Consider the following 25,487-nt stretch of genomic DNA (forward strand, 5'->3'; position numbering starts at 1 on the left):
ATTAATATTTAGAGTAAACGAGACTTTAACTAAATTGTTTACAAATTTACTTAAATATAGATCTTAACTTGACATACAAATTTACATAAAATTTAATAATGTAAAAATATTTTTAAATTTTAGATATTAAATTAAAGATGAGTAGAATGTATAAAAGTTTTTATTAATCTTATAATTTTAATATTAACGTATTAAATAAAATATAATATAATTTTGTAATTTTAAACTTGTGGAAAATTGAAATTAATTTTAATAGTTAACAAATTATGAAAAATGCATTTTTTGTAAATGGCTTAAAATGAAAAATAAAATAAAAAGAGAAATAAATTGAAATAAAAGACCCGTTACTCTGATTCATCGTTTAAAAATTTGTATATGATAGATTAGAAAATCAACTCACTCAACATAATTGGTTGACATAAATATTCAAATTACTTGCATACTTCGTAATCACAAGTAAGAATGACTTATACTTTTAAATTAAAATATTTTTATAAAATTAATTATTTTATATATATTATAAGATAACTTATTTCATTTTTATAATACAAATAAATAAATAACTATTAAACGCGTGATAAAATAATACTCACATCCTTATACTAAACAATTCACTAATAAAGTAAATCTGGATTTGCCTTTGCACGGGCATATAACATCTAGAAACTAATAAGTAAAAGCTTAATTGAAACAAAACTTATTTAATATGGCCATGTATTATGCCTACTACAGTAGTATTACTGTCATTAATTCATGATATTGATCATTACATGAAATTAATGACTTAGATTGTGTAAAAATTAATTTACATTCACATGTGAACATAACTTAAAACCCTTAAACAATATTATTATACTAAGTCAAATCACAAATGTGATTGAATTGAATTTTGCGAGCAAAGAGAAATTCAATTTTAAACATTTAAATTTCAACAAAAAAAGGTTTGTTTACTTAATTAGTTATTTGTTAGATAATTAAAGAAGCGTTGTTAACATAAAAAGAAAGAGTCTTCCTCACCCCCTTTTGTCTTCTTTAATTATTGAGATAAAAATAATAATATACCTAACTATGAAAATGTAACATATAAAGATTATGCATGCAAAACTTTCGTTTTCATTACGAGTATATATAAGACTTTAACATTGGACAAATATTGAATATGCATCTTTCTTTTTTTTAATCATCACCTATTATTATAACAAGCAAAAAATGAAGATGAATCATGGAAAAGTTTCAAGTTTGTTGTTATTCCTAATAATTTACATAGGAGGATCAAATAGCCAATTCACAACTTGGCCCGGCGGCCCTGCTGTTCCTCATCCACTTTGTCTGTCTCAATTTACACTTGTGAACAATGCATGTCAATATTTGCCAATTACTCCTTTGCCTCCACCAGGACCTGCACCTGTATCCTCTCCAGCACCCGCGCCTGCACCTGCACCTACACCTTCTACGAATCTTGGGTATAATACACAAACTCCAGTAGAAGAGGAATGTTGTAGGTGGATGAAAGCTGTCGATAGCGAATGTGTTTGTTCTCTATTGGCTCATCTGCCTATTTTCCTTTCTAGGCCAATCCATCAGTATACTACTTTGGCTCATGCAACTTGCAGTGTAACTTTCACGTGTGCTTCCTCCGCTAGGTTCCAACAAAATGATCATCAGAAGTCACCACACTCTCCATAACTACTACTAATTACCTACTTTATTTACAATAAGTAAAGATTTTTAGGAAGGGATATGGGCCTTTACTTAATTAAAACTCCTAAAACTTTAAATTATGACTCATTGTATTGAGTAATAAATTGTAATTGTCATCATTTGAATATTTTAAGTTACTCTAGTAACTACTTCAAGCAACAATCTTAATCAATATTAGATGCAACTATGTATGAGAGAATGTGCCCAAGAATCAACAACACCATGATATATTGAATGTATTCAGTCAATATAAATCACATTGAGGAGATAGGGATAGGGAGGTAGGAGACGCGCAAAAACTTAAACTTTGTTCCCCAGATAACATTAATATAGATTCTCCCAAACTAAAAGCTTTAGATGTAAACGCCTAACCTTGTGAGAGTTGCTCAAATCAGTTGTTTCCATACAAGCTGTGTCGGTCAGGTTTGGAGTTTTTCTTCCTTAATAAAGCACAACAACTTGTCACGAAAAACTGGCGAGAAGATATGGTCCTGTTCTAAAGACCTTACAAAATCCGCTGCATTATCCACATTTCCCTGCTTTTCCCAGTAATTTACACATGTAGCTAAGGTCTCCTTGCTAGGTTTGTAATTAGGCGGGCATATTGAGATGGCCTTCTTCAATGCTTCTACAGCCTCTGGGACTAGATCTTCATGTATGTATCCATTTGCCAAGTGACACCATGTGGTGACCCATGGAACACCCCCTTTTGATATTCCTTTGTCCATTAGGGCCTTAGCCTTCCCCAGAAGACCATTTCTACAATAACTGCGAATCAAAACGTCTGGAACACGGAAATCATAGGACAAAGCTTCCGATTCCCATTCCTCAAAGATCTTCTCAACTCTTTCTGTATCACCAAATTTCATTAATGCGCTCATCACACTAATGTAACCTTTATTAAGAATTCTCATGTTCTGCTTATACAAATCCCACACTCGGTGCACCTCTTCTTTCTTTCCAGCTTCAGCATACAGTTTTAACAAATCATTATATGCACCATTACTTTTCTTACGAGTCAAAATCATGCTGTCAAGTCTACTCAGCAACTCTAGAGCTTTTTCCACCAGCCCAACTTTCAAATACAACTCTGCTGCAATACTGTAAGTATCCCAGTGCAAAATGATTTGCTTATCAGATTCCATCATCGCTAATATTTTATCCATCCCCTCAGAATCTCCAGCAGTGGCATATGCAGTTAGCCGTATCGTGAGCGTGAACTCATCAAAATTTACGCCCTTCTGCTCCATTTCATTCATCAGTTTATCCATTTTCTCCCATGTTCCTGTTTTACAATAGAGGTTCATCATATGGTTGTAGCACAATGTGCCCTTAGCGAACCCCATATCTCTTAGTTGTTGCATTATGGCCTCAGCTTTCCCTACAGACTTCTCGTTAGTATAGCAATTGAGAAGAGCGGTATACACCTCAGGGCGTCTCAGTATCTGCGAAATGCTATTGAAGTATTTTTCAACCTCTTCTAGGCCTTTAACTTTATAGACTAGGTTAATTCGTTCTGCAACATCAGCAACTTGGAGGGGGAGATATCTTCTGTCTGTCATCCAATGGGACACCTGTTCACAAACTCACAAGGATGAAAGGGCAAAATTTATACAATCAAGAATGAAGATATATAAGTAATTAGCTCAGATCTTTTCACACCAACAAATTAGTCTTTGCAATGCGAGGAGCTATTTTCTTCATTCCTATGCTCGTTAGTTGTTACCTTTGGTTAAATTAACAAAGTGACCAAAGGCCACAGGAGCAAGGAACCACACATCTGCAAATTATTTTTTCCAATGATTAATCACAACTAGGAAGCAATCTATGTACACAACATTTGTAGCTTATTATTTCGATAATATCAACTTGCATAAACTGAGTAGGCACGAACTTTCTTCTTAAAATGGCATGGCCTTTTGAGTGGTATGCCTTAGATCATTTGGTGACTTCTAGCATGCACTTGTACAGAGGCAAATGTAGCCTTTTGGGTGTGGGCTCATCTGAACCCATAATTTTTCACACAGATCATAGATATATGTGTAAGAACTTATTACAATTTCAACAAATATTAGATTTGGACCGATAATTTTAATTTACCGTAAATGGGTTTAGAGCTAAAAAGCTCAAAGATTCAAACCACTAAGTTTAAATCTTCGATCTGCCTTTGCACTTGTACACAAACGCAACAAAGCTGTCAAATAAATCAACTGCACCAACTTATTTTCTCCACCAGAACCTAATTTAGTAGGGATCAAAATTTCTCCAGCACTGTATAGGGTGAAATCCAGGCTAGACAGATGGCGAATCATAAGTTGTCAGGCAGAAGCGACAAGCTTGAGTCGGCATGAAGTCATTTAGAGAAGTCGGCAAGGAACAGGTAAGTCATCTGGATACGATGCTACGTGTGGAAGCCCATCTAGCTCCGGAGACGTGGTACCAGGTACGAAGTGCAGACCGGATTACACTTATTCATATATTCAACCGTTACACAAGATCCCTATCATTACTCAATGATGATAATGAGCAGCTATTAGGGTTTTAAGAGAACATATTTTGTGGATCTTAGCCCTTGATGCTTAGCTATATATATAGGGCCTTACTTCCCTGTTAGAGAGGATCCAAATTTCACGTCACACTGGTACTACACTATAATTCACTAAGCTCTCAAATTCATAACACATAGCTGGTATACTTTCCGGCATTGTTATCACCATCTTCCTCGAAGCTCAGGCTAATTCAATCTTTTATTTTAGGGAAAAAGGACAGATATACCCCGAACTATCATAAATGGTATGCAAATAGTCCTGTCATACTTTTGGGACATTGATGTCTGCCGTCCAAAAACTAGAGCATACAGACCCTTTATACTAACGGACGGACATAGACGTGTCATAATCTTATCCACCGATCCGACATTTATCGACGGATAAGATAGCGTCACGAGGCCTTATTTAGTCTTCCATTAGAGTGAAGGGCATATATGCTCTAATTTATGAACGATAGGGGAACCACTGTCCCAAAAGTATGACGGAGGATATCTGCATACCATTTACGATAGTTGAGGGGTATATTTGTCCTTTTTTTCCTTTATTTTAACTCATAACAAGTTAGTTCATTACAATTTAACCATTTGGTCAATACAACTCATGTGTAATACCTAATTCATATTAGAGACATATTTGCTGTAGCAACTGATTCGGATTAAGGGCTTAGGTTCGTGCCATCCATTTGAGTTCATGTTTGTATCATTTGCTTAAGAAAAGAGAGAACACAAACAGTTTCTTTCACAATGCATAGTATCAAAACTCACTAAACAACCAAAAAAAACAGAAATAAAGTACCTCAAGGGCATGTTTGTATCTTTTATAGCTGTTTAATCTTTTGATAATCCACTGAAGCTCTCCTTTCGCCACTGTTTTCCCTTCTTCAACCCATTGTTCTAGTACTGGAACCATAGACATGTCTGGGCTGCCTAAAGGTGCAATTCTTGCGAAAACCCAATCACGCTTCTTATATTTAGTAGATGTTGTTCCATAGAAACGGTTGATCATTGTTCTCTGAAAATGCATTGGAATTTGTTTACATAAGGCAGAGAAAGAAAGCTTCATTTGGAGAAGACGAAGAAGAAATCAATTTGGGGGGTTTTAGGCGGGTTTAAGAAGCTTTGTATGACCCGATCCATTTGAAATTTAGCCCAAATGAGAAGGAATGTAAATTTTGTAGTCCAGCTTATTTCAAGCCCAATAAATACTGGGCCAAGAAACTTGTCTTGTCCCTTTTTTTGGGGGGAAATTGGCAAAAATAGCCACTTTTGTATTTAGCTACTTTTTGACAATTTTTTGTTTTATGACAAAACTCAAAAGTAAACTTATTACTTGAGAAAGTACTTAAAACACTTTTAAATTTGACACGAATTATAAGTTTTATCCTTGAATTAATGACAAGTTTAATAATACTCATTTATTTGATTAACGGAACTTAAATATATTTACGATCTTTCACATAACATAGCAAGTGATTTCAAACTCTTGTAAGAGCATGATATACTCTTCATAAAAAGTCGACAGAAGTGTTAAAAATACCCCAAGTGTATTGACAGTCTTAGAGATATTTTCAATAGGTCTCTCTGAAATATATAGAAAACACTAGTATGGTCAAAGCTTATGCTCAAATTTTAAAATTTTAAAGGTAATTCAATGTATAATAATAAAGTTCCAATCCAGCTTTTTTTTTTTATAAAAAAAATCAATTCATAGCTGGACTAGTACAAATTCTCGTAGATAACTATGAAGTTTGAGCTTCGACACGTGAAATAGTCTTTTAGTTCAATAAAATGAAACATGGGTGATCTTCAATTTTTGAACAAAATATGTGTAGCATGAGTGTTTAATCGATTGATCCTAATAATAAATCGAAGGTTATCATGTCAAGTATTGTTTGAAGGTCACGATATCAAGCTTTTACAAATAATTTAATTAAGCTATATTTGAAATTTTTTTAATATAAAATTAAATTAAAGTATATTGAATACTTAAAATTGATTGATCGTAATATCTATTTATTACGTTGAATTTTTTTTATAAATAATGAAATAACAAATCAAAATAGGACAAATGTATAATATAACATAGCATGTGTATGATAACTAAATAGGAAAAATAATCTTTTTTATAGACACAACTTGAAGAAATTTATGTACCATGATGGGAAATCAAAGAACTTAGGGAAAAGCCATAAATTTACCTTTTAATTTATAGTGAAAAGTCAGTTACACGTTTAAAATATCATGGCGACTTATTACACAATCATTCTTGATAAAAGTTTAACTAATACCATCCTAAAACTGATATGAAAATAAAATAAAATTAAAAAGTAAATTAGGCGCATTTAAATCAAAATAAAGTAAAAAATATATTGTTCTTTTTTACCTCCACGCCCCTCTATTTCTTTTAGATTTCTTCTTCATTTTTTTTTCTTATCTAAACTCTATAATTTCTCACTCAATATCATTATTCTTAAGAATTCTTCACTAATTTAACTCATACTTAATTCAACAAAGTTACTCACCAAAAAAGATAATTTTCTAATCTAAATTTTACATAATCATTAGTATCAAAAGAACATTAAAGAGTCAAACCCTAAATTCCTAAATATTTCTAACAAGAAAAGTTAATTGCTCCTCACCCCCACTTATCAAGATTATCAAGTATACATAGCGCTGCAAATTTGATAGAACGAGGATTTTGGATTCAATAAATTTTTTATACATAGCAAAATCAAAATTGACTCGACAATATAAAAATTGATCAATATCAAACTAAAATATTTATTTCAAATTTCACAATCCATTACCATCAAACACTACTAACTAAAAAGAAATTTTAAAATTAACATTACCAATTAAAGTTCATTTGACCCATATTTGAAAAACCCAAAAGAAAGAAAGGTGTTTATAAGAAGCTGAGAAATATAAGTGTCGTATCCAAAATTAACGTCAATGACGATGAAAAGTGGGACAAAACTATATTGTATAATAATTTTGACTTAATTTGCTATCCATGCCCCCCATTTCTTCACGAATTTTTTAATCATATTTGTTACTCCGTCGATCTTAATTGGCATAATAGTTTATTTAATATGTTTTATAATTAGAAGAAAGGATTGAAAATGTAGTTATTCAGGATAAAAAGAAGACAAAAGAATAAAGATAAAAATGGTGTCATTCATGTAAGGAAGAAGAGAAAAGACAGAGGTAAAATGGTTAGGAAAAAGGTGAAAAAATGAAGAGAGAAGATACAATCAAAATCGGTTAGTAAAAAAAGTGAAAAAATTAAAAAATTATACGTGTATTCTTGCATATTATCTGGCAGACGAGTGCACACAACTTTAATAAATGTGACTGATTTTGTACATTAGGAGGTGATATTAGTTGCATTTTTAACAAGAATAAGTGTGTAATATATCGCTATAATACTTTAAACGTATAAATAACTTTTGAGTACAAATTTAAGAAACTTTTGCGTATTTTCTCAAAAACTTACTTTAAAGAATGTGAGATGAAGACGTTTGAAACAAAAAACAAAAATAATTACACATGCAAACATGGGCTCTATACTCTAAATTCCAACTAAACAGATTTAATTAGAGTCAAATCAAGTCAGTTAACAAACTAACTTTGATATAAATAAAATGAAACAAAATATATATAAAAAGCTGCACTTTCCTATATTTGATTTGTTTAATTTTGATACTTAGAACTTTTTCCTAATCAAACCAACAAGTCAAAGGCATCTCATCGCTTATTATAAAGTTTATAATAATATATTTATTTAGTATTACGCTAATAAAAAGATGATATCTAGTTTATGCGTAAAAAGTACATAATATTTTTTTGGTTTAATTTGAAATTATATGATTCTATTATTGATCTTAACCTTGGAAAAATATACAATACATGAAAATTGATTTTCCAAGTATTCTTCAATTGTGATTGTTCATCTGATTTTTAGGTAAACAGAGAGTTTTGAATTTGTTGAAGGTCAAATATACTCTATTCAAAAATACTACGTAATTGTTCATCGCATGTTATTCATTACCAAAAATAGAAAAAGTAAAAAAAAAAGTTTTTAAAACATCCAAAAAAAAACATATCAAGTTATCAACTAAAGAGTTTGAATTTTTTGAAACATATTCAAATATTAAAAGTAAAAATAGAAGAAAAAATAAACGTATTTCAAAAAACATACCAACTACTTATTTGGTAAAAAAGAAAAATAAATATTAATTTATAAATATTTGTATGTAACCTAAACAAAAGATTATGAAAAATTATATGAATAGTGGTGAAAAAATCTATAACGATATATGAAAATGAGGTATGCTGAGTACTTATAAAACCTGTTTTTTCTATTTTCGCTAAATGTATCATGCTCCTCTTTTTTAGCAATTTGTTTTCTTTAAAAAATAATTTTTAAATTTTTTATCAATCAAACATAAAAAAATGTCAAAAATAATGAAGATTGCTATTAATTCAAGAAGAATTTTATTTACACAAAAGCATCAAATGATATACGGTTGAAATATGTGTCATGCCGTGCGTGCACAAACATAGTGCTCTGGAAAATATTACTTTTGGATTTGCAATAAAAATTGAATAAATACTTTTGAATAAAGTGACATTATTCTTTTAGACTATTAAAGAATGACAAAAGTCTCATATTGGTAATTAATGAGATAGGTAGACTCTTTATAAAACTTGGACAATCCTTCTTGCTTTGAGCTAACTTTTGGAGTGTGAATTGGGCTTAAGACCTAATTTCACATGGTATCATAGCAGAGTCCGTCTCGGGTGTTAAAAAATGACAAAAGTCTCACATTGGTGGTTAATGAGATAGTCTCGAGTATTAAAGAATGACAAAAGTCCCACATCGATGGTTAATGAGATGGTAGACTCCTTATAAACCTCGGACAATCCTCCACAAACACTTCCACTTCCTTTTCACAATTTTTTTTACTCCAATAAATTTCTCTTTTTAATAGTATACAATTTAATTTTAGATTTTGTGAAATAATTTATATTTATACAAATATATGATATTTTACATTATAAATATATATTCTTAATTTATATAAAAGTAAAATACTTTTGAATAAAGTGACATTACTCTTCCAGGCTATTAAAGAATGACAAAAGTTTCATATCAGTAGTTAATGAGATGGGTAGACTTCTTATAAGGATTGGATAATCCTCCTCCCTTTGAGCTAGCTTTTGGGGTGTGAGTTAAGCCTAAGACCTAATTTCACATAGTATTATAGCAGGGTCTGTCTCGAATGTTAAAGAATGACAAAAACTCCTTATACCTTTTCACAATTTTTGGTACTCCAATAAATTTATCTTTTTAATAGTATACAATTTAATTTTAGATTTTGTGATATTTTACATTATAAATATATATTTTTAATTTATATAAAACTAAAATACTTTGAAACATTACATAGCACACGACAACAATATGATAAGATATGGTATGTTTGAAGAATGAGTACTGGTCTTTGACGTTACGTTAAAAGAAATTCTAATTAGACAAATGTGTCCAAAGTCCATATATCTTTGGCTTATTATTATATTCAAAAATCATGAAACTTCTACACATATTCTATAGTCTAACATAATTATCATATATATCTCCATCACCACAAAAAGATAAAAATATCCACTGATTGAATATTTTGTTGTCTATACAACTAAAATAATGTTTGCATGCACTTGACAGAGAAGCTTTTAAGTACCTTTAATTAGAGGGCCAGAGAAAATCTTCTTGAATTTAAAGTTATCATTTTGAAATTGACCTCATAGTCTGTGATTTAAATTTAATTGAGAGTTTAATATGAATTCAAATATCAATAAATAAAAAAGAGAAAATTATATAATTAATTTAAAATAATATAACATCAAAAAACCCTACCATTTAAATTAATCATGAAAAAATCCTTTATTCTTCTCTCTTAATATAATATATACATTCCACCTCTGTCACATAAATTATAAGTTTGTTTACGTACCAGTACAAATGTCATTATTGATGCAAAATCTCAAATATTTTAAACCTAAATCAGTATGAATATGATTTATAGTAATGCATTTGATATATAACTTATATATCTAATACATTACTTTTGTATCATTTTCTATTGTATCGAGCGAAGAAGCAATATATCAGTGAGTTTTTAATAAACTTGAGGTTATTGTAATTTAAGAAACTATCCAATATAATACGGTTAACGTCCAAATTGTTGAGATTTCTACACTCTATACTTCCTCACTTTAAAAAAGAATAATCTTATTTCCTTTTTAGTTTGTTTAAAAAAGAACGACCTCTTCTTTTTTTTTTAGCAAATCTTTAACTTTAAATTTTCACGTGACATATTTAAGGCAACCAAATTAAAAAATATTTTAATATATTTATCATAACTTTAATTTATATTTTTAAAACAGGGAAGCCCACCAAAAGCGATAAAATAGAACAAAACGTGCCCGGCCCCTTTTAAAATCTTTCAATCATACATATTACACGTTTTTATTATAAATAGAACAAGCAGCACTACACCCTTTTGGTTGCTCAACAAAATACCATTAATATATTGCTATGGCCACAGATGATAATCGGAATATCCATCGGAAAATCGGACGGTCGACGACGAGAACCAAGTGTCCGGCGCCGTTCTTATCGAAAACTTACGATCTTTTGGAGGAGCAAGAAGAAGAAAATAGTAATCGTAATATTAAGGTTGTTTCATGGAATGGTGAAGGAAATGGATTTGTTGTGTGGTGTCCAGATGAGTTTTCTGAGGTTATGTTACCTAAATACTTCAAGCACAACAATTTCTCTAGTTTCATTCGTCAACTTAATACCTACGTAAGTCTCGATCTATATCTTCTTTCTGTCTCGATTTGTTTCACTTACTTTTCGTTTTAATTAATAAGTGGAATCATGGTTGTGAAACCATAATATTTCGGCAAATAATAAGGTGAAAGATAATACAAATGTACCTTATGGTTTAAAAAAAAAAAACCTAAAATTAGTCCCTTCAATCATAGGCCCAAAGATATGTTATTTCAAATTTTCAACCAATTGACTCAATGGTATATGACATGTATTTGTTGGTAATTGGTTTGATAATTTTGCTGTGGAGTTAGTCTACATTGGTGGCCTAAAGTAAATTTATTAAGCAATTATATTAGCAAAATTGTAGTCCATTTGATAAACTTCTTGTTGTGTGATCTCCACTAATTTATTTTTGAAAAAAATCACATAATTAATTGCTGTCAAATTGGCCTACCTATATATTTTGCACCGCCCTTTAATTTTAGTTTATCACTAAATATTTATTTATTGCTGAGTTTATATTTTTACATTATAATACACATTTTTTAAAAACTTATGTCCCTGTTAGATACTTCTTTCGTCTCATTTTATATTTTCTACAAATAGTTGATCCATTTTATCTTTCATTTTATAAAAATCAATGCATAAATTATTATATCATTTCTTTTTTACCCTTATGAGTTATTAGCCTTGAAAATACATGTTTGACCAATTTAGAAAAAAACTTAAATAAATGATTCATATTCATTGATTGAAAATTTGAGTTCCAAGAAAATAAAATAAGGATAGTAAGATAAAATTACATCATTTCTTAATACAGGTGCAAAGTAAAAATGTGATATACAAAATCAAAATTGAAAATCACCTCATTTTTTAAAGTATAAACGTGGAATTACATGAAAATCTTTGGTGGTCTTTGTCCAAAAAAGCTTCCAAATATTTATTTTGGAAAGATCGTGAAAAAATATTCTAAATTTTTCATTTCATATTTGTCAAAATTTTGGTCTATAGTGACATACATCTCTTGGTGACTAAAATGGTAGTCAAATTGGTTGAAAGCCAAAACCGATCAACAAAATCATCCTACTCCAAAGTCAATTTTTGATGACATCTTGTCCTGCTATGGTTTCGTGATGAACTTATTTTGACAATAAAATAGAATACACTATTTCATTTACAATCCTTTTGACTTTTCGATAAAGATCTCACGCACTGTCAAGATTTTGAAATTCGTTTATACGATTCACATGATCTTTTTTTGAAAGCGAGTTTTTAAAGCTTACTTTCTGCTATAAATTATAGGGTAACTCAAGATCAGAACTTTATTTATTTAAGTCTTACGCATAATATATTAACGCGCACTTTAAAAGGCAGAATAAAGCGGTGGGTTGATTTTTAAAGTAGAGTGTGGAAGTGAAACTCACCCTTTTATTACTACACCAAAAATGATCAGTAGTGACAATTAATTCATAATGACCGCTAAATATGTATTTTTAGTGGCAATTGTCACTTTTTGTATATGTCCCTAAAGCCTTTAGCGACATTCATTCTAATGACACTTATGCTGGTAAAGACTTAAACACTCTTTATTAATGTCAATATTTAATGTCGCTAAAAGTTATTTTTGTTATAGTGTTTCTTGATGTTAGACTTTTACATCTCGTCTTTTATTTTATATTAGATTTCTACGAACTTGATAGAAAATCAAATAACTTTTATTTGTGTATTTATTTGATTAAATTTATGTATTTAAATTTATATAGGGATTCAAGAAAGTAGCATCAAAACGTTGGGAATTTCATCATGGAAAGTTCCAGAAAGGGTGTAGACATTTGCTAGCAGAAATAACAAGAAAGAAATGTGAGCCAAGTGTATTTCCTACATACTTAAATCCTTCTAAAAAGAGCACATTATTATTAGCTACAAATAATAATGATCAAGAGAATACAATTACAAGGCAACATCTCATGGAAGAGAATCAAAACTTGAAAAAGGAAAGAATGGAATTGCAAATGCAAATTGCACATTTCAAAACATTGGAAATGAAGTTGTTGCAATGCCTTTCTCAATGTGTGGAAAATCCACATAACAAAACTAGAAGGTTGTTTTAGATTGATACGAGTGTTTTGTATATCAAACTGTTTTTTTTTCCCTTCTGAATCATACATGTATAATTATATATCCTAGCCACAACCTTATTTACTCTATCTTTAGATGACTGAACTATTTTTTTCTTTTTTCCAAGAAGGGGAGTAAGGGAGAAAATAATTAAACCCCCTCCCATGCAACCCCAAATCTCAATATAGTTATGATTTTTATTTGGTATGTTGCATATTTAGATAGTTAATTTGATTAATATTTTAAGTTAATTAGATTATATTAATTTGATATGTTAAATAAAAAATTTAGATATTCAAAACTATATGAAAAGTACTATAATAAATTGTAATTTTTCGCATATCAATATGATTGAAAAAATACTGTTAGTTAAATTTTTTATATAATTTGATTTTAAAAAAAGAAACTATGATAATGAAAAGTGGACAGTGATATTAATTAACAAAATTGAGAGTTGAACCTTTCAAGTCTTGCACAAATTAATTAGTTGTTCTAGTCGTAAGTTAATATATTCGTTTCAAAACATTGATTAATTCTAGAACTAAAATTTCCAAAAGAAGAACTTAACATCTAACGTTAATTTAAAGCCAATTTATTCCTTTGGAAATTCTTGCATTTTTTCTGACTAGAATTAAGAGATTTGACTTTTATTAATATCAACCTTAATTTCTAATTAGGTGATTGCTTTTGGAAAAAATCTTTTTGCCAGAATGAGATTTTTTTTATGTAATTTTATTAAATATTTTTACCCTTTTATTTTTAATACCTTATACTAAAAAATGGAAAAAAGTCAATTTATTTTTATAATAATAAAAATTATAATTTTTAAAATTTTCTGATCATTTAACACTTGTTTGCTTTTATTATCAAGTTTATTTTTTTCTTGGCCACAGTCTAAATTGACTACTTATAACTTCAATTAATTGATCGGAAGAAATGCAAGAGTGTAGGTGAGAAGTAAATCATTTGTAGAACTATGATTATATCAATACGCAAACGCAACTTAAATTGATACTAGTAGTCATATTATCGTAAAAGTATTCTTTAAGGAAAGTTGAGTTTAATTTGAGACGTGTCAAGAATATTATTGTTAAGAATATTTTATTTAGATAATGAATAATATGTTATAAGACGTATTTTTTTGAAATTAATCAATTTTTTTTGAAAATTAACTGAGAGCAGAAATAACAGATTTCAAGAAAGAAAATTTAATTTTACTTTAGATAAGAGAAATAGATATAAAAAGTTATAGGTGTTTCTCCTACTACTAGTTAATGATTTGTAATAATTAAATTGACTACATTAAATATCGTAAATTCAAACTATTCGATAAAACTTTTGAAGGGTCAAGATACTTATTTTTAAAAATTAAGGCATTTAGCCAAGCTTTTCGCCAAACAAGGAGTGTTAATTTTTCCAAATATCACAATTAATTTAAATTTAAAAAGTAGCTGGAGTTGTATATTTTCAGAAATTGAAGGGTGAATATGCAATTAATGGAACTTCCTTTCGTCCTTCTCCTAAACCCCGCGTAAAAACTCCCTAAAACCCTAATCACAGTGCTTCACAGAGCAGGAATTTTTGCCCCAAATTTCACCGGAAAATGCAAGTGAATCGCCGGATTATCCAAGCCCTAACCGGAATTACTAATCGATTTTACCATTCCGACAAGCCGAAGAAAGTGTCACTCTACTCTAAAATAAGTCCACTGGGAAACCCTAGCTGTAGTGTAACCAATGAACTAGATGAATGGGTTTGCAAGGGCAATAAAATCCGATTCGCGGAGATTCAACGCATCATTCTTGATCTTCGTAAACGCAAACGCTTCGGTCAGGCCCTGGAGGTACCACCTATCAGTTCTTACTTCTTTTTGAAAGTAAAAAAAAAAATTGCTTTTTCTGTTTATTGTTTTTATTTTGTTGAAACCTTTGCAGCTAATTGAAATATTAGAAATAGAGTAATCTACTTTTCTGTTATTGGAGTTGTGGAATTGGTGAAGCTGCTCAAGTGTTAGTAATAATTTAGGACTTGTTTTTATGATTGATGATGCCCAGAGCGATCCAGTTTGTGTGTGCTTGGACTATTCCACGGGTACCTACTACCTCCATTCGTATATGACCCTAAGACCTCAGGCGATCATTTGGGGTGGTGGTGGTGGTGGTAGGGTTCATCAATGTTACTCATTTATCAGATTCTTCTGTTTCAGCATGTATATGTGTTCTTTGTCCTGACTGAATGGATGTTAATTGTTGAGCAGGCTTCCGAATGGTTGAAGATTTCTGGTATTTTCACTTTTTCATCAACTGAACATGCAGTACAACTGGATCTGATTGGTAGGGTTCATGGGTTTCCTGATGCTGAAAGCTACTTCAATAACTTGAGCAAAGAAGATAAGAATGATAAGACATATGGTGCTCTTCTACATTGTTATGTTCGCCAGTGCCAAATGGAAAAGGCATTGACACATCTGCGGAAGATGGAGGAGGAGGGTGTCTCTCTATCTTCTGTGGCCTTCAACGATATAATGTCACTGTACACGAGAACTGGTGAGTATGAAAGGATCCCTGAAATGCTACACCATATGAAGGAAATTGGGGTCCAACCTAACAATTTAAGTTACAGAATCTGTATCAATTCGTATGGAGCAAGATCAGATATTGAGGGGATGGAGAGGGTCTTAAATGAAATGGAGAATCAATCCTTCATTGTCATGGACTGGAACACCTATGCTGCTGTGGCAAATACATATGTTAAAGAAGGCCTAAATGATAAAGCAAACAGTTTCCTCAAGAAAGCGGAGGAGAAGATCGATAATAAAGAAGGGATTGGGTATAACTACCTCATCTCTGTACATTCTAAACTAGGAAACAAAGATGAAGTCATAAGATTATGGTTTCTCGAGAAGAGTGCTCTAAAGAGGTGCATAAATCGGGATTATATAAATATGTTAGAAGCTCTTGTGAGACTTGATTCACTTGAAGAAGCGGAGCAGTTGCTCAAAGAGTGGGAGACATCTGGTAACTGTTATGATATCAGAGTGCCATACATAGTCATTATAGGGTATATGGATAAACAGCTATATGAAAAGGCAGAGACCATGCTTGAAGATATATCTACAAAAGGGAAGATACTAACACCAAATATTTGGGGGAGGCTGGCGGCAGGCTACCTAGATAAAGATAAGTTTGAGAGGGCTGTGAAATGCATGAAAGTTGCTCTTTCCTTGAAGAAGGATAGAAAAGGATGGAAGCCTGACCCTAAGGTCATCATGAGAATACTCAGTTTGTTTGCGGAGAATGGCAATGTGAATGACGCTGAATCATTTTTTCACTCACTGAGGCCCATTGTCGCTGTAAACAGAGAGATGTATCATGCCTTACTAAAATCATATATAGCAGGTGGTAAAGAAGTTGAAAGCCTTCTAAACAATATGAGAGATGATAACATTGACGAAAATGAAGAAACAAAAGTGATACTTGGAATAAACCAATGAGGTTCGAAAAGTTACATATTCTGTAGGAATTTCTTCAATTGTCAATTCTAGATAACTGTTTAGTCTAGTCATGGACATGTGTTTGTCCAGGCTTGCCATGTTCATAACAGTTTATGCCGATCCTTTGTTTTTCCTCCTTCCATAGTTCTTGGTTTGTTTTCTTCTCCTCATAATGTTGTCCATTCCCTTGAAAATCATTGCCAAGTCTTTCTGATTTTCTTCATCATTATCTAATTCATTTTCTATTTCCTCAAAGAAGGTTTTGAATATACAACATTCAATCTCTTTCTTTCCCTTCCATGGTTTTGAAGACAAGTTTTCTTGTAAATGATAAGCTTGATTCGAAGTTCATCATATGACATTTGAACCAGACTTTCATATTCCATTGCATCAACAAAAGGTTTCCACTCTCTAGGCAAAATCCTCAGAAATTTTTCTGACTTGTTCATCACTAGAGTAGGATCTCCCTAAAGCCCTGAGATCTCTAAGAATTTTATTAATCCTCCCGAACATGTCTTTAATGGTTTCATCTTCTTCCATCAAGAAAGTATCATACTCATGAATCAGTTGATACATCCGACCTTCCTTTATTTTCTGTGGATTATCTCCAACTTCTCCCACATTTCCTTTGTAGTCTTACATCTATAGGTGTTTTTGAACTCTTCCATGCTCAAAGCACAGTAAAGTATGTGTTTGGCTCTAGCATTGGTTTGCAGGACATCCATTTGTTCTCTTGTATAGGATGCCTCGTCGTCATGTTCCTTTCCTTCCTGATCACCAGGAATTGGTAGTGGTCCGTTCTGTATGATTAGCCATGATTGAAGGTCAACTGATTGCACATACACACTCATTCTAGCCTTCCAATGACGATAATGTTTCCCATCGAAGTATTGTGGCCTTGAATCTTCTTCTTCTGGTTGAAGATATCCTTCTGCAATGTGATAACTAGCCATTGGTGTTTTCTCACTTTCTGCTATGCAAAAACAAACTTGTCAGAGGCTTAAGAAAATATGCTGGAACATAAGTCGAATGTTCCAATGGCAGTCACAATTATATTATATATATACAAAATATGATTTTAAATTGGAAAAATTATGTGGTTAAGCAATCTTATACTACTTAATCGGTAGTTATATCTATAGCTTGCTATAATTTTCACTGACAACTAACATTATATATTAATTATGTAGGCTGACTTCGAGTTTGTATAATTTGTCACATTTGTATATGTATAAAATATACAAATATATATGTATAGTATATAGTTATTTAATCAGTATACATCTACAATTGACATCTCTCCTATTCTGTGTCCTCGCTCGCCTCTCTCCTCCCTTTTACTATCTCACTTGCCTCTCTCCTCTCTCTCACAATCTTGCTTGTTTTTTATACAAATGAATATTATAATATACAATTATCTAACCAATATATATATATCATTCATCTCTCTCCTAATTTTGCTCGCCCACTCTCTGCTCTCTCTCGCTTGCCTCTCTCCCAATCTCTTAAATTCGCTTGCCATATATATAAGTACATGCGTATAATATACAATTATCTAACCAATATACATATATAATTTACTTTCTCTTCCATTTTTACCCCCTCTCGCCTATTATACGATGTTATCACTGCATAAACTAATTTTAATCAAAACATATAAAAATACTTACGTCTTTGAAGTGATGAAATATGTTGTCTCGTCGAGCAGATTGTTTTATTTTTTGACGGAAGCAGTTCTTTATATAGCCCAGGTTATAAAAACTTGGAAATATTACGTAAAAAAATACATTTTTAAAAATAATTACTGATTTTAGCGATACTTTTTATTTATTATCATTTATAGCAAAAGTGAATTATATATGCAATATATTTGAATTATAATTGTTTTTGAAATATATTATATTTGTTTGGTAAAAAATTATCATATTATATTATAAGTGTATTAAAATGTGTAATAAATGTATTATCCATCATTCAAACTTGTATTATGAATAATAAATTTATATTTGTAATATGTGTTAAACTTATATTATAAATGAATTAAAAGTGATTAAATAGAAAAAAATATATTATTACTATAAATTATAAATATTTTTTATTATAGTATATTTATGTAAGTTTTCCATCGTAAGGGAAGGGACATAACAAATTAGTGATGTACTAGTTAATACTACGTATATATATTCAAAAATATACTATCATATGATAGCTTTTTAGATTTGGTCTAACAGAAGTGTAATCTTTCAAAAAAGATCAACGAAGTATTAGTTTTCGATAAACCATCGATTCGAAAGAGAAGTTATGGAAAGCAGAATCAACCATAGGCAAACTAAGATAAGAAAAATAAGGTCCTCTACAGAAGCATACATAATTCATGACACTGAATAAATATCAAACTCAGGACTCAGACAAATTAGAGACTAGAGTAACAGTAACCATCTCTAAAAGTGCTGCTCTCATAACATGAAATTCTTGTTCAAATACCATCAAAATCACGTCGACACAACATGTAAGGCCTCACAGCTAACATGTTATGTCTGATACGCGCAACCTGGACTGGTTGGGGGTTCTTCTATTCAGATAATGTTGACTTCAATTCACCCCCGCTATGTAATTCCAGCACGATATCACATCCTCCTACAAGTTCGCCTTTGTAATACAGCTGCGGATAAGTTGGCCAGTTAGAGAAGGTCTTCAGTCCCTGCCTTACTTCTTCGTCGGATAGAATATCAAAGGATCCAAAATCAACCCCTTCCTCCTTCAAGGCATTTACCACCTTGGAGCTGAAACCACATCTTGGAGAATCTGGTGTACCCTTCATGAAGAGCATTACAGGTGAGGAATTCAGTAGATTCTTTAAACGGTCTTCAAGACTAACTTTCTGGTGTATCCCCTTCTCAGTCAGAACCTTCCTAAACTCACCGCTCTTTTGCATCTCCAGTACAATGTCTGATCCACCAATAAGTTCACCCTTTATGTACAGCTGTGGATAACTAGACCAGTTGGAATAAACTTTCAGTCCTTGACGGACTTCATCATCAGAAAGAATGTCAAAAGTCTCAAACTCCACTTTCTCCTGTTTGAGAATATCCACCACCTTTCTGCTGAATCCACACCGGGGTTCATCAACTGTTCCTTTCATAAACAGCATAACTGGGCTAGAGTTTATCAGACCTGCAAGACGAGTAGTCAAGGCAGTACTCAAGCCAGATTGTTCAGAGATGCCACCCTTCCCACCCGCAGTTTTATTCGGTTTAGTTTCAAGAGAATCAGAGACCCCAACCCCGTGATCCTTGAAAACATCTGTAAGTTCACCACTCTCATGCATAGTTATAACAATATCACAACCACCAAGAAGTTCACCCTTGCAGTACAGTTGAGGATATGTTGGCCAATTGGAAAATTTCTTCAGACCCTCACGGACCTCACTGTCCATCAGAATATCAAAACTTCCAAATTTGACCTTCTCTTTCTTCAAGATATCAACGACTTTCTGACTAAAACCACACTTGGGTTCTTCTGGGGTCCCTTTCATGAAAAGCAATACTGGATGAGAAGAAACCAGCTGCTGAAGTCGCTTTGTTAGCCGATCATCAAGACCAGAACTTGACACTTGAGGGGCACCGTTTTCTCTAGACAACTCCTGAATTGCTTCAAGAACAGAGGGACCTGCAGCCATTCCTAGGCTAGCAGGAGCGGCAGGATCCCCAGGAGTGATTGACCCAGCAATTTTTGCAACCTTGTTAGCCAAACTAGATGGATCGGCCCCTTCCAATGTATCAACAGCTTTCCCTTCCTAAAATAAGTAAAGCAATAGCACATTATAGATGGCATGACATGCAAAACGTAGGTTCAAATCAGAGGTAATTGTTCAAATGTCACAAACAATTACAGATGGAAGTGATTACTGCTACCACTTATGAGATGAACCTAACAAATTTTCTAATCAAATTCACACAATTAGTGAATACCTTCACTTAATTTTTGAAGAATGTTATCTTGGATTTTTGTGAGGCAATATCATATTTGTTAGGCTAATACAAATGAATTTAATGTTTCTTTATCTTGCAAACAGATGTTCACCTTTTCAAAATAATTAGCTACAAATATCTGTCCCATTTTCAGAGAAGTTAGTGACTCAAAAATTTGAAATGCCACATTGATGATTTATCTACTGCATAAGCCTTACTCTGAGACTTGCATAGAGCCACCTAAAGATAATGGCAAAGAGACAGACAGTGGAATCTCCAAAAGACAAGTGATTAGGGAAAACAACATCTAGCAATCAACGTAATTACCCCCTGATGATGTGATGTTTAACAGAAGACTAAAATTTGCAAATGCCAAGTACTGGTCTAGCATAGAAGAACTACGGAAATGAAGAAGAGAGAGTAAGATTGTTTCTGGACTTCTATATCCGACTGCACTCATAGAGTTCACTGAAGATTTACCAACTTAAGGATGCTTTCAGTAGAAAGTACATGATTTTAACGAGAAAGATAGCCGGTGTTGACAATTTGTAAAGCTTATACAGTAAGAGAGGTCGCATACTTCCCATTGCCCTTCACTTAATTGCCACCAAATAGTAGTGATATCACATGAACACCTAAAGATGCATATGGTTTTCAAAGATTACGAGCACAAGAATGACATGTCATTGGCAGAGCATATTCAAGCATAGTCTCTACAGAAATAAATGAAGAAATGAGAGACAGTTTTATATTCAAGTACTATCTGGAGAACAAAAAGGAACTCTGAAAAATTAGTAGAATTTTATTTTTTTAAGTGGTTAGGTTATTAAGGATCTTCTGAATATATTGTTATTCTGAAGACATACATTTTCAATGTAAAAAGTCTCCTCTAAGTAGGTAGACTGTTCTTTATAAATAAATTAAAAAGAAAATCATTAGGTTAATAATGTAATAAAAAGGTTGAAACAGAATCCTCATTTCAATACTTTATTTGTTGGCAAAACACAAATAAATTCATTGAGTTAATCGCTTATAAAACTATGGAACTGAGCAGATAAGTAGCAGTAATATCATCATGACTCTCAATGCCACGTCCAGTAGCTATACAAAACAAAACATCACAAGTGATGAGTCCTGAACAAAGCTGGGGGGGTCTTTAGGATAACTGGTGCATGAGCTGAGGATTACTTCTGCTACTGACACTCCAAAACAGTAAGGTCACAGAATAGCTAAGAGGGAGTTGGAAGCGAACTGAGCGAAATGCAGGTAGAAGTCGCACAAGAAGAGGGTGAGAAACTCATTCCCCATCTATTCAGAAGCAAATAAAGGTTTACAAACAGAAACAGTCATAGACAAGGAAAGCAAATTCCCAGGTTAGATACCTTGAAGAAGACAAAGTAAGGTACAGCAGAAACAGAGTGCAGCTCAGATATCTCAGGCTGTTCTTCAGCTTCAACCTGAAATACAAAGACAGAAGCAAAATAATCACCATCAGAGATGAGCTGAAACATCAGAATGAGTGAATGACTAATGAGCAAATTCCAGTAGCACCTAGACATAATTCATTAAGGAATTCAGTTTACAGTGGCATCAACCACTATAGAAGAAAAGTTCATTCCCAATTCACTATACTAGAACAAGCAACTATTCGAGTGTCCTGTGTTCTCCACTTCTCTGCTTGCAGGAAGTAAAATTTGTAGATTCTATTCAAGCAGACAAATCAATGTAAGACCGCAGAAAATCAAGAGAGGAACAATATAGCTAGGCAACCACAAGAACATATCTGTCTGTGTGTGCCCCTTCAGGGAGACAAGTTCTTAGTTAAAAGCTTTTTCCTTATCTTTTCTGTGTCTATTTGAGTTATCACGGGCGTTCATTTTCTCAACTTGCTTAAAAAATTGAACTACCAAATTGAGGTAAGAGTTAAGACTGAAGAAAATCAACAGAGCAATAACTATCTCCACCCTCCCCAAAAAAACTTGGTACTACAAAGTCCTCATATTTATATAACATAGCTGGGTAACCACAAGAACTCATATACTCAGTGCATCCATTCAGGGAAATAAATTCATAGTTATTCTTCTATCCCAATTTATGTGACACGCTTTCTATTCCAGTCTGTCCCAAAAAGAATGTCACCTTTCTATAATCAGGAAAAATTCACTTCAAAATTTCCTCTTTTACCCTTAAAATGAATTGATTTATAGCCGCACAAAAGACTAAGGTCTGTTTTAAACCACAATGTTAAAAGTCTTCCTTTCTTACTTTAAACTTTGTGCAAGTCAAATGGTACCACATAAATTGGAACAAAGAAGTACTTGTTTTTCCCTAACTTTTTGTGTTTATTTGAGTAAATAATGCATGTTCATTTCCTCAAACTGCTTTTATTTCTTCAACATCTACCAAAGAATGTGACAATGAGCTTATAAGAGGTAATAATAGTTGCCTAATAGAGCAAAGCTTATTTCTATTAGTACCAAGTTTGACCAAAAAACTCTTAACAGTAGCACCCTAAAATTTCACCAAAGTTAGCCTATTGTATAGAAGATTGAGTGTCATTAATGGAGAACCATATTTTGGTATAGATTATCTATATCTTGGCATACTGCTCGTACACAAGTGCTTTCCCGAATTAATAAAATTATATATCTTATCAAAACAATTGTTTACTACAAACCAAGACTTACTGTGCAAAAGGAGAAATCTCATTGTCACTACAAGAATGATCTACATTCACTACAGAACCATAAACCATTTAAAGCATATCTTCCCAAAACAAACATTAAAAAAAAACACTCCAAACAGAAACAATATGTCCAAAACCCTTTAAAGCATATCTTTCAATAGCACATCACAAAGCTTTGTAGTTCGTCCAAAATCTTATGAACTGCCATTTTTACTAATGAAGGTGGTACCAGGTACTGGCTTGCACACATTTGACTAATCTACCAATGGTAAACCTGCTCACCAAGGCTAAACACCCTGGTGTTATAACCCAAATTCAAACCAATAATCTCCAAGTTGTCACTCCTATGCCTAAACCACTGGACTGTATTGATATCGATATAAAGAATTAAAATATATATACTTTCTGAGTTTTATTACATGTGAAAACTGAATAATGAACAACAAAACCCTAAACCCTCAAAGCACAGCAATAAAAAACAAACCCAGAGAACCCCCTCCAAACAAAAGAGCATATCAAACAGAAAATAGCAATCCAACAATTCATTCAAAATTCCATAAGCCACATCAAAAACCATTCAATAAAATACCAGAACTCAACCAATAAATTAAAAAGATATAAACTTGGTCCATCTCCAATAAAGTTTCACAAAAGAAGTGTACAAAAACTCTTAACCCTTCACACCTTAGTTAAAGGGGAACAAAAACTAAACAACCCCCAACAAGAACATATCAAGCAGAAAATCAATCAATAACGCATCAATATATTTCAAGATCATTCAAAATTCCATAACCTATCTTATTTTACCTTTCTCAGTAAGAAATATAACAGCGCCAGTCATATAACCAAAAATAAAACCAGAAATCGATCGATAAATTAAAAAAGATACAATCTTTTTGGGCTTCTCTTCCATATATGCACAAAGTGAGAAGATTTTGCTTACTCTTAGAAAATGGGCATGTGGGAAATCAGTAGAAAGATGCGAAAAGACTTGGTCCATGTGCTTAGAAGCTTCACACCATGATGCCCAAAAGTGCAAAATCGCCGGTGATCCGTCGGCGACAATCTTATCAAGCTCCGCCTTCGATTGAACTTCCTTCACTGATCCTCCTCCGCCCATTCTCGATTCTTTCAGATTCTCTATTTCTCAATGAGAAGTGAAGTAAATACCCTCAAAGAACAATACGAAATTTCTCCTCTTTTATGCTGTTTTATATAAAAGCCTACTTCTTTTTCCCTTTTCTTTCATATATATATATTTTAAAAAAATCTTAAATTCTTCAAATTTTAAATTGTGATTTAGTCCTTTTTTTTTTTTAAATAATAAAGTTGAATTATAAGTTTAATACATAATAATAAAAATTATTATTTTAAATTTTATAGAATCGATTAATGTTCAATACGAAGAGATTGCTCCTAGTTTAGTTAGTATTATCGTCAATTAGTTGATTTTTGTAAAAATATATGTAAAACATAAGTTTGTAGTCATAACAAGTAAATGCAAGTATTTATTTATTAAATATGAGTTTACTTATTTGGTAAAATTGTATAAAAATTGATAAAATTTTGCTAATTTCACAAATTATAGGACTTATATATTTATGAGGGAAAATATAATTTAAAAGTTAAATGTCTAACAAAATTGTAATTTTAAATCAACATATTTGAAATTTTAATTTCGTATCATAATTTTAAATTATTAATTAATCATATCATATATTTATATAAAAGAGAATTCTAGGCCCGTCTACGTAGCGTCACGGTGAAATTTATTTATTTTCAAAATTAGTCTTCATTTTTCATGAAAAGTTGCGACGTAAATAAGAGTTGTGACTTTTATCTTTTATGACGACATTAATAAAGAGTTGCGATTTTTATCAAAAGTAACTTTTATGATAAGCTGCGACTTTAATTAAGAGTTGCGATTTTTATGAAAAGTTGGGACTTTAATGAAGAATTGTGACTTTTACTAAAGGTTGTGAACTTTTCGAAGAATTGTAACTTTTTTTAATAATTATGACCTTTTTGATAAAACACAATAAAGATTTGTCCACACTATCCTTTGTTGTCTATAAATAATGAGATTCTCTCTGATTTAAAAACAACAAAAGTTCTGATCTTCTTCTTTT

At 31.8% G+C, this 25,487-nt stretch overlaps 3 protein-coding genes and 1 long non-coding RNA gene across 4 annotated transcripts; 2 read left to right on the top strand and 2 right to left on the bottom strand.

The window, feature by feature from the left end:
• Nucleotides 1–1,153: 1,153 nt before the first annotated feature.
• On the bottom strand, nucleotides 1,154–5,346 carry LOC101246505 (pentatricopeptide repeat-containing protein At2g20710, mitochondrial-like). Its single transcript, XM_026029386.2, has 2 exons — nucleotides 5,046–5,346; nucleotides 1,154–3,275 (listed from the first exon to the last, which is right to left on the bottom strand). The coding sequence occupies exons 1-2, from the start codon at nucleotides 5,310–5,312 to the stop codon at nucleotides 2,121–2,123; spliced, it is 1,422 nt and encodes a 473-aa protein (XP_025885171.1). The 5' UTR covers nucleotides 5,313–5,346; the 3' UTR covers nucleotides 1,154–2,120.
• A 5,404-nt stretch (nucleotides 5,347–10,750) lies between these two features.
• Nucleotides 10,751–13,413, top strand: LOC101246888 (uncharacterized). The gene is made up of 2 exons (XR_011214749.1): nucleotides 10,751–11,120; nucleotides 12,854–13,413. It is a non-coding gene; the product is annotated as an uncharacterized lncRNA (long non-coding RNA).
• A 1,264-nt stretch (nucleotides 13,414–14,677) lies between these two features.
• Nucleotides 14,678–17,793, top strand: LOC101246213 (pentatricopeptide repeat-containing protein). The gene is made up of 2 exons (XM_004233783.5): nucleotides 14,678–15,051; nucleotides 15,466–17,793. The coding sequence occupies exons 1-2, from the start codon at nucleotides 14,812–14,814 to the stop codon at nucleotides 16,699–16,701; spliced, it is 1,476 nt and encodes a 491-aa protein (XP_004233831.1). The 5' UTR covers nucleotides 14,678–14,811; the 3' UTR covers nucleotides 16,702–17,793.
• A 1,207-nt stretch (nucleotides 17,794–19,000) lies between these two features.
• LOC101246589 (monothiol glutaredoxin-S17) lies at nucleotides 19,001–24,794 on the bottom strand. Its single transcript, XM_004232816.4, has 3 exons — nucleotides 24,302–24,794; nucleotides 22,055–22,129; nucleotides 19,001–20,497 (listed from the first exon to the last, which is right to left on the bottom strand). Exons 1-3 carry the CDS (start codon nucleotides 24,476–24,478, stop codon nucleotides 19,274–19,276), a joined length of 1,476 nt encoding a protein of 491 aa, XP_004232864.1. The 5' UTR covers nucleotides 24,479–24,794; the 3' UTR covers nucleotides 19,001–19,273.
• Nucleotides 24,795–25,487: the final 693 nt, after the last annotated feature.

This window comes from Solanum lycopersicum, chromosome 2 (assembly GCF_036512215.1).
Source record: "Solanum lycopersicum chromosome 2, SLM_r2.1".
NCBI lineage: Eukaryota > Viridiplantae > Streptophyta > Magnoliopsida > Solanales > Solanaceae > Solanum > Solanum lycopersicum.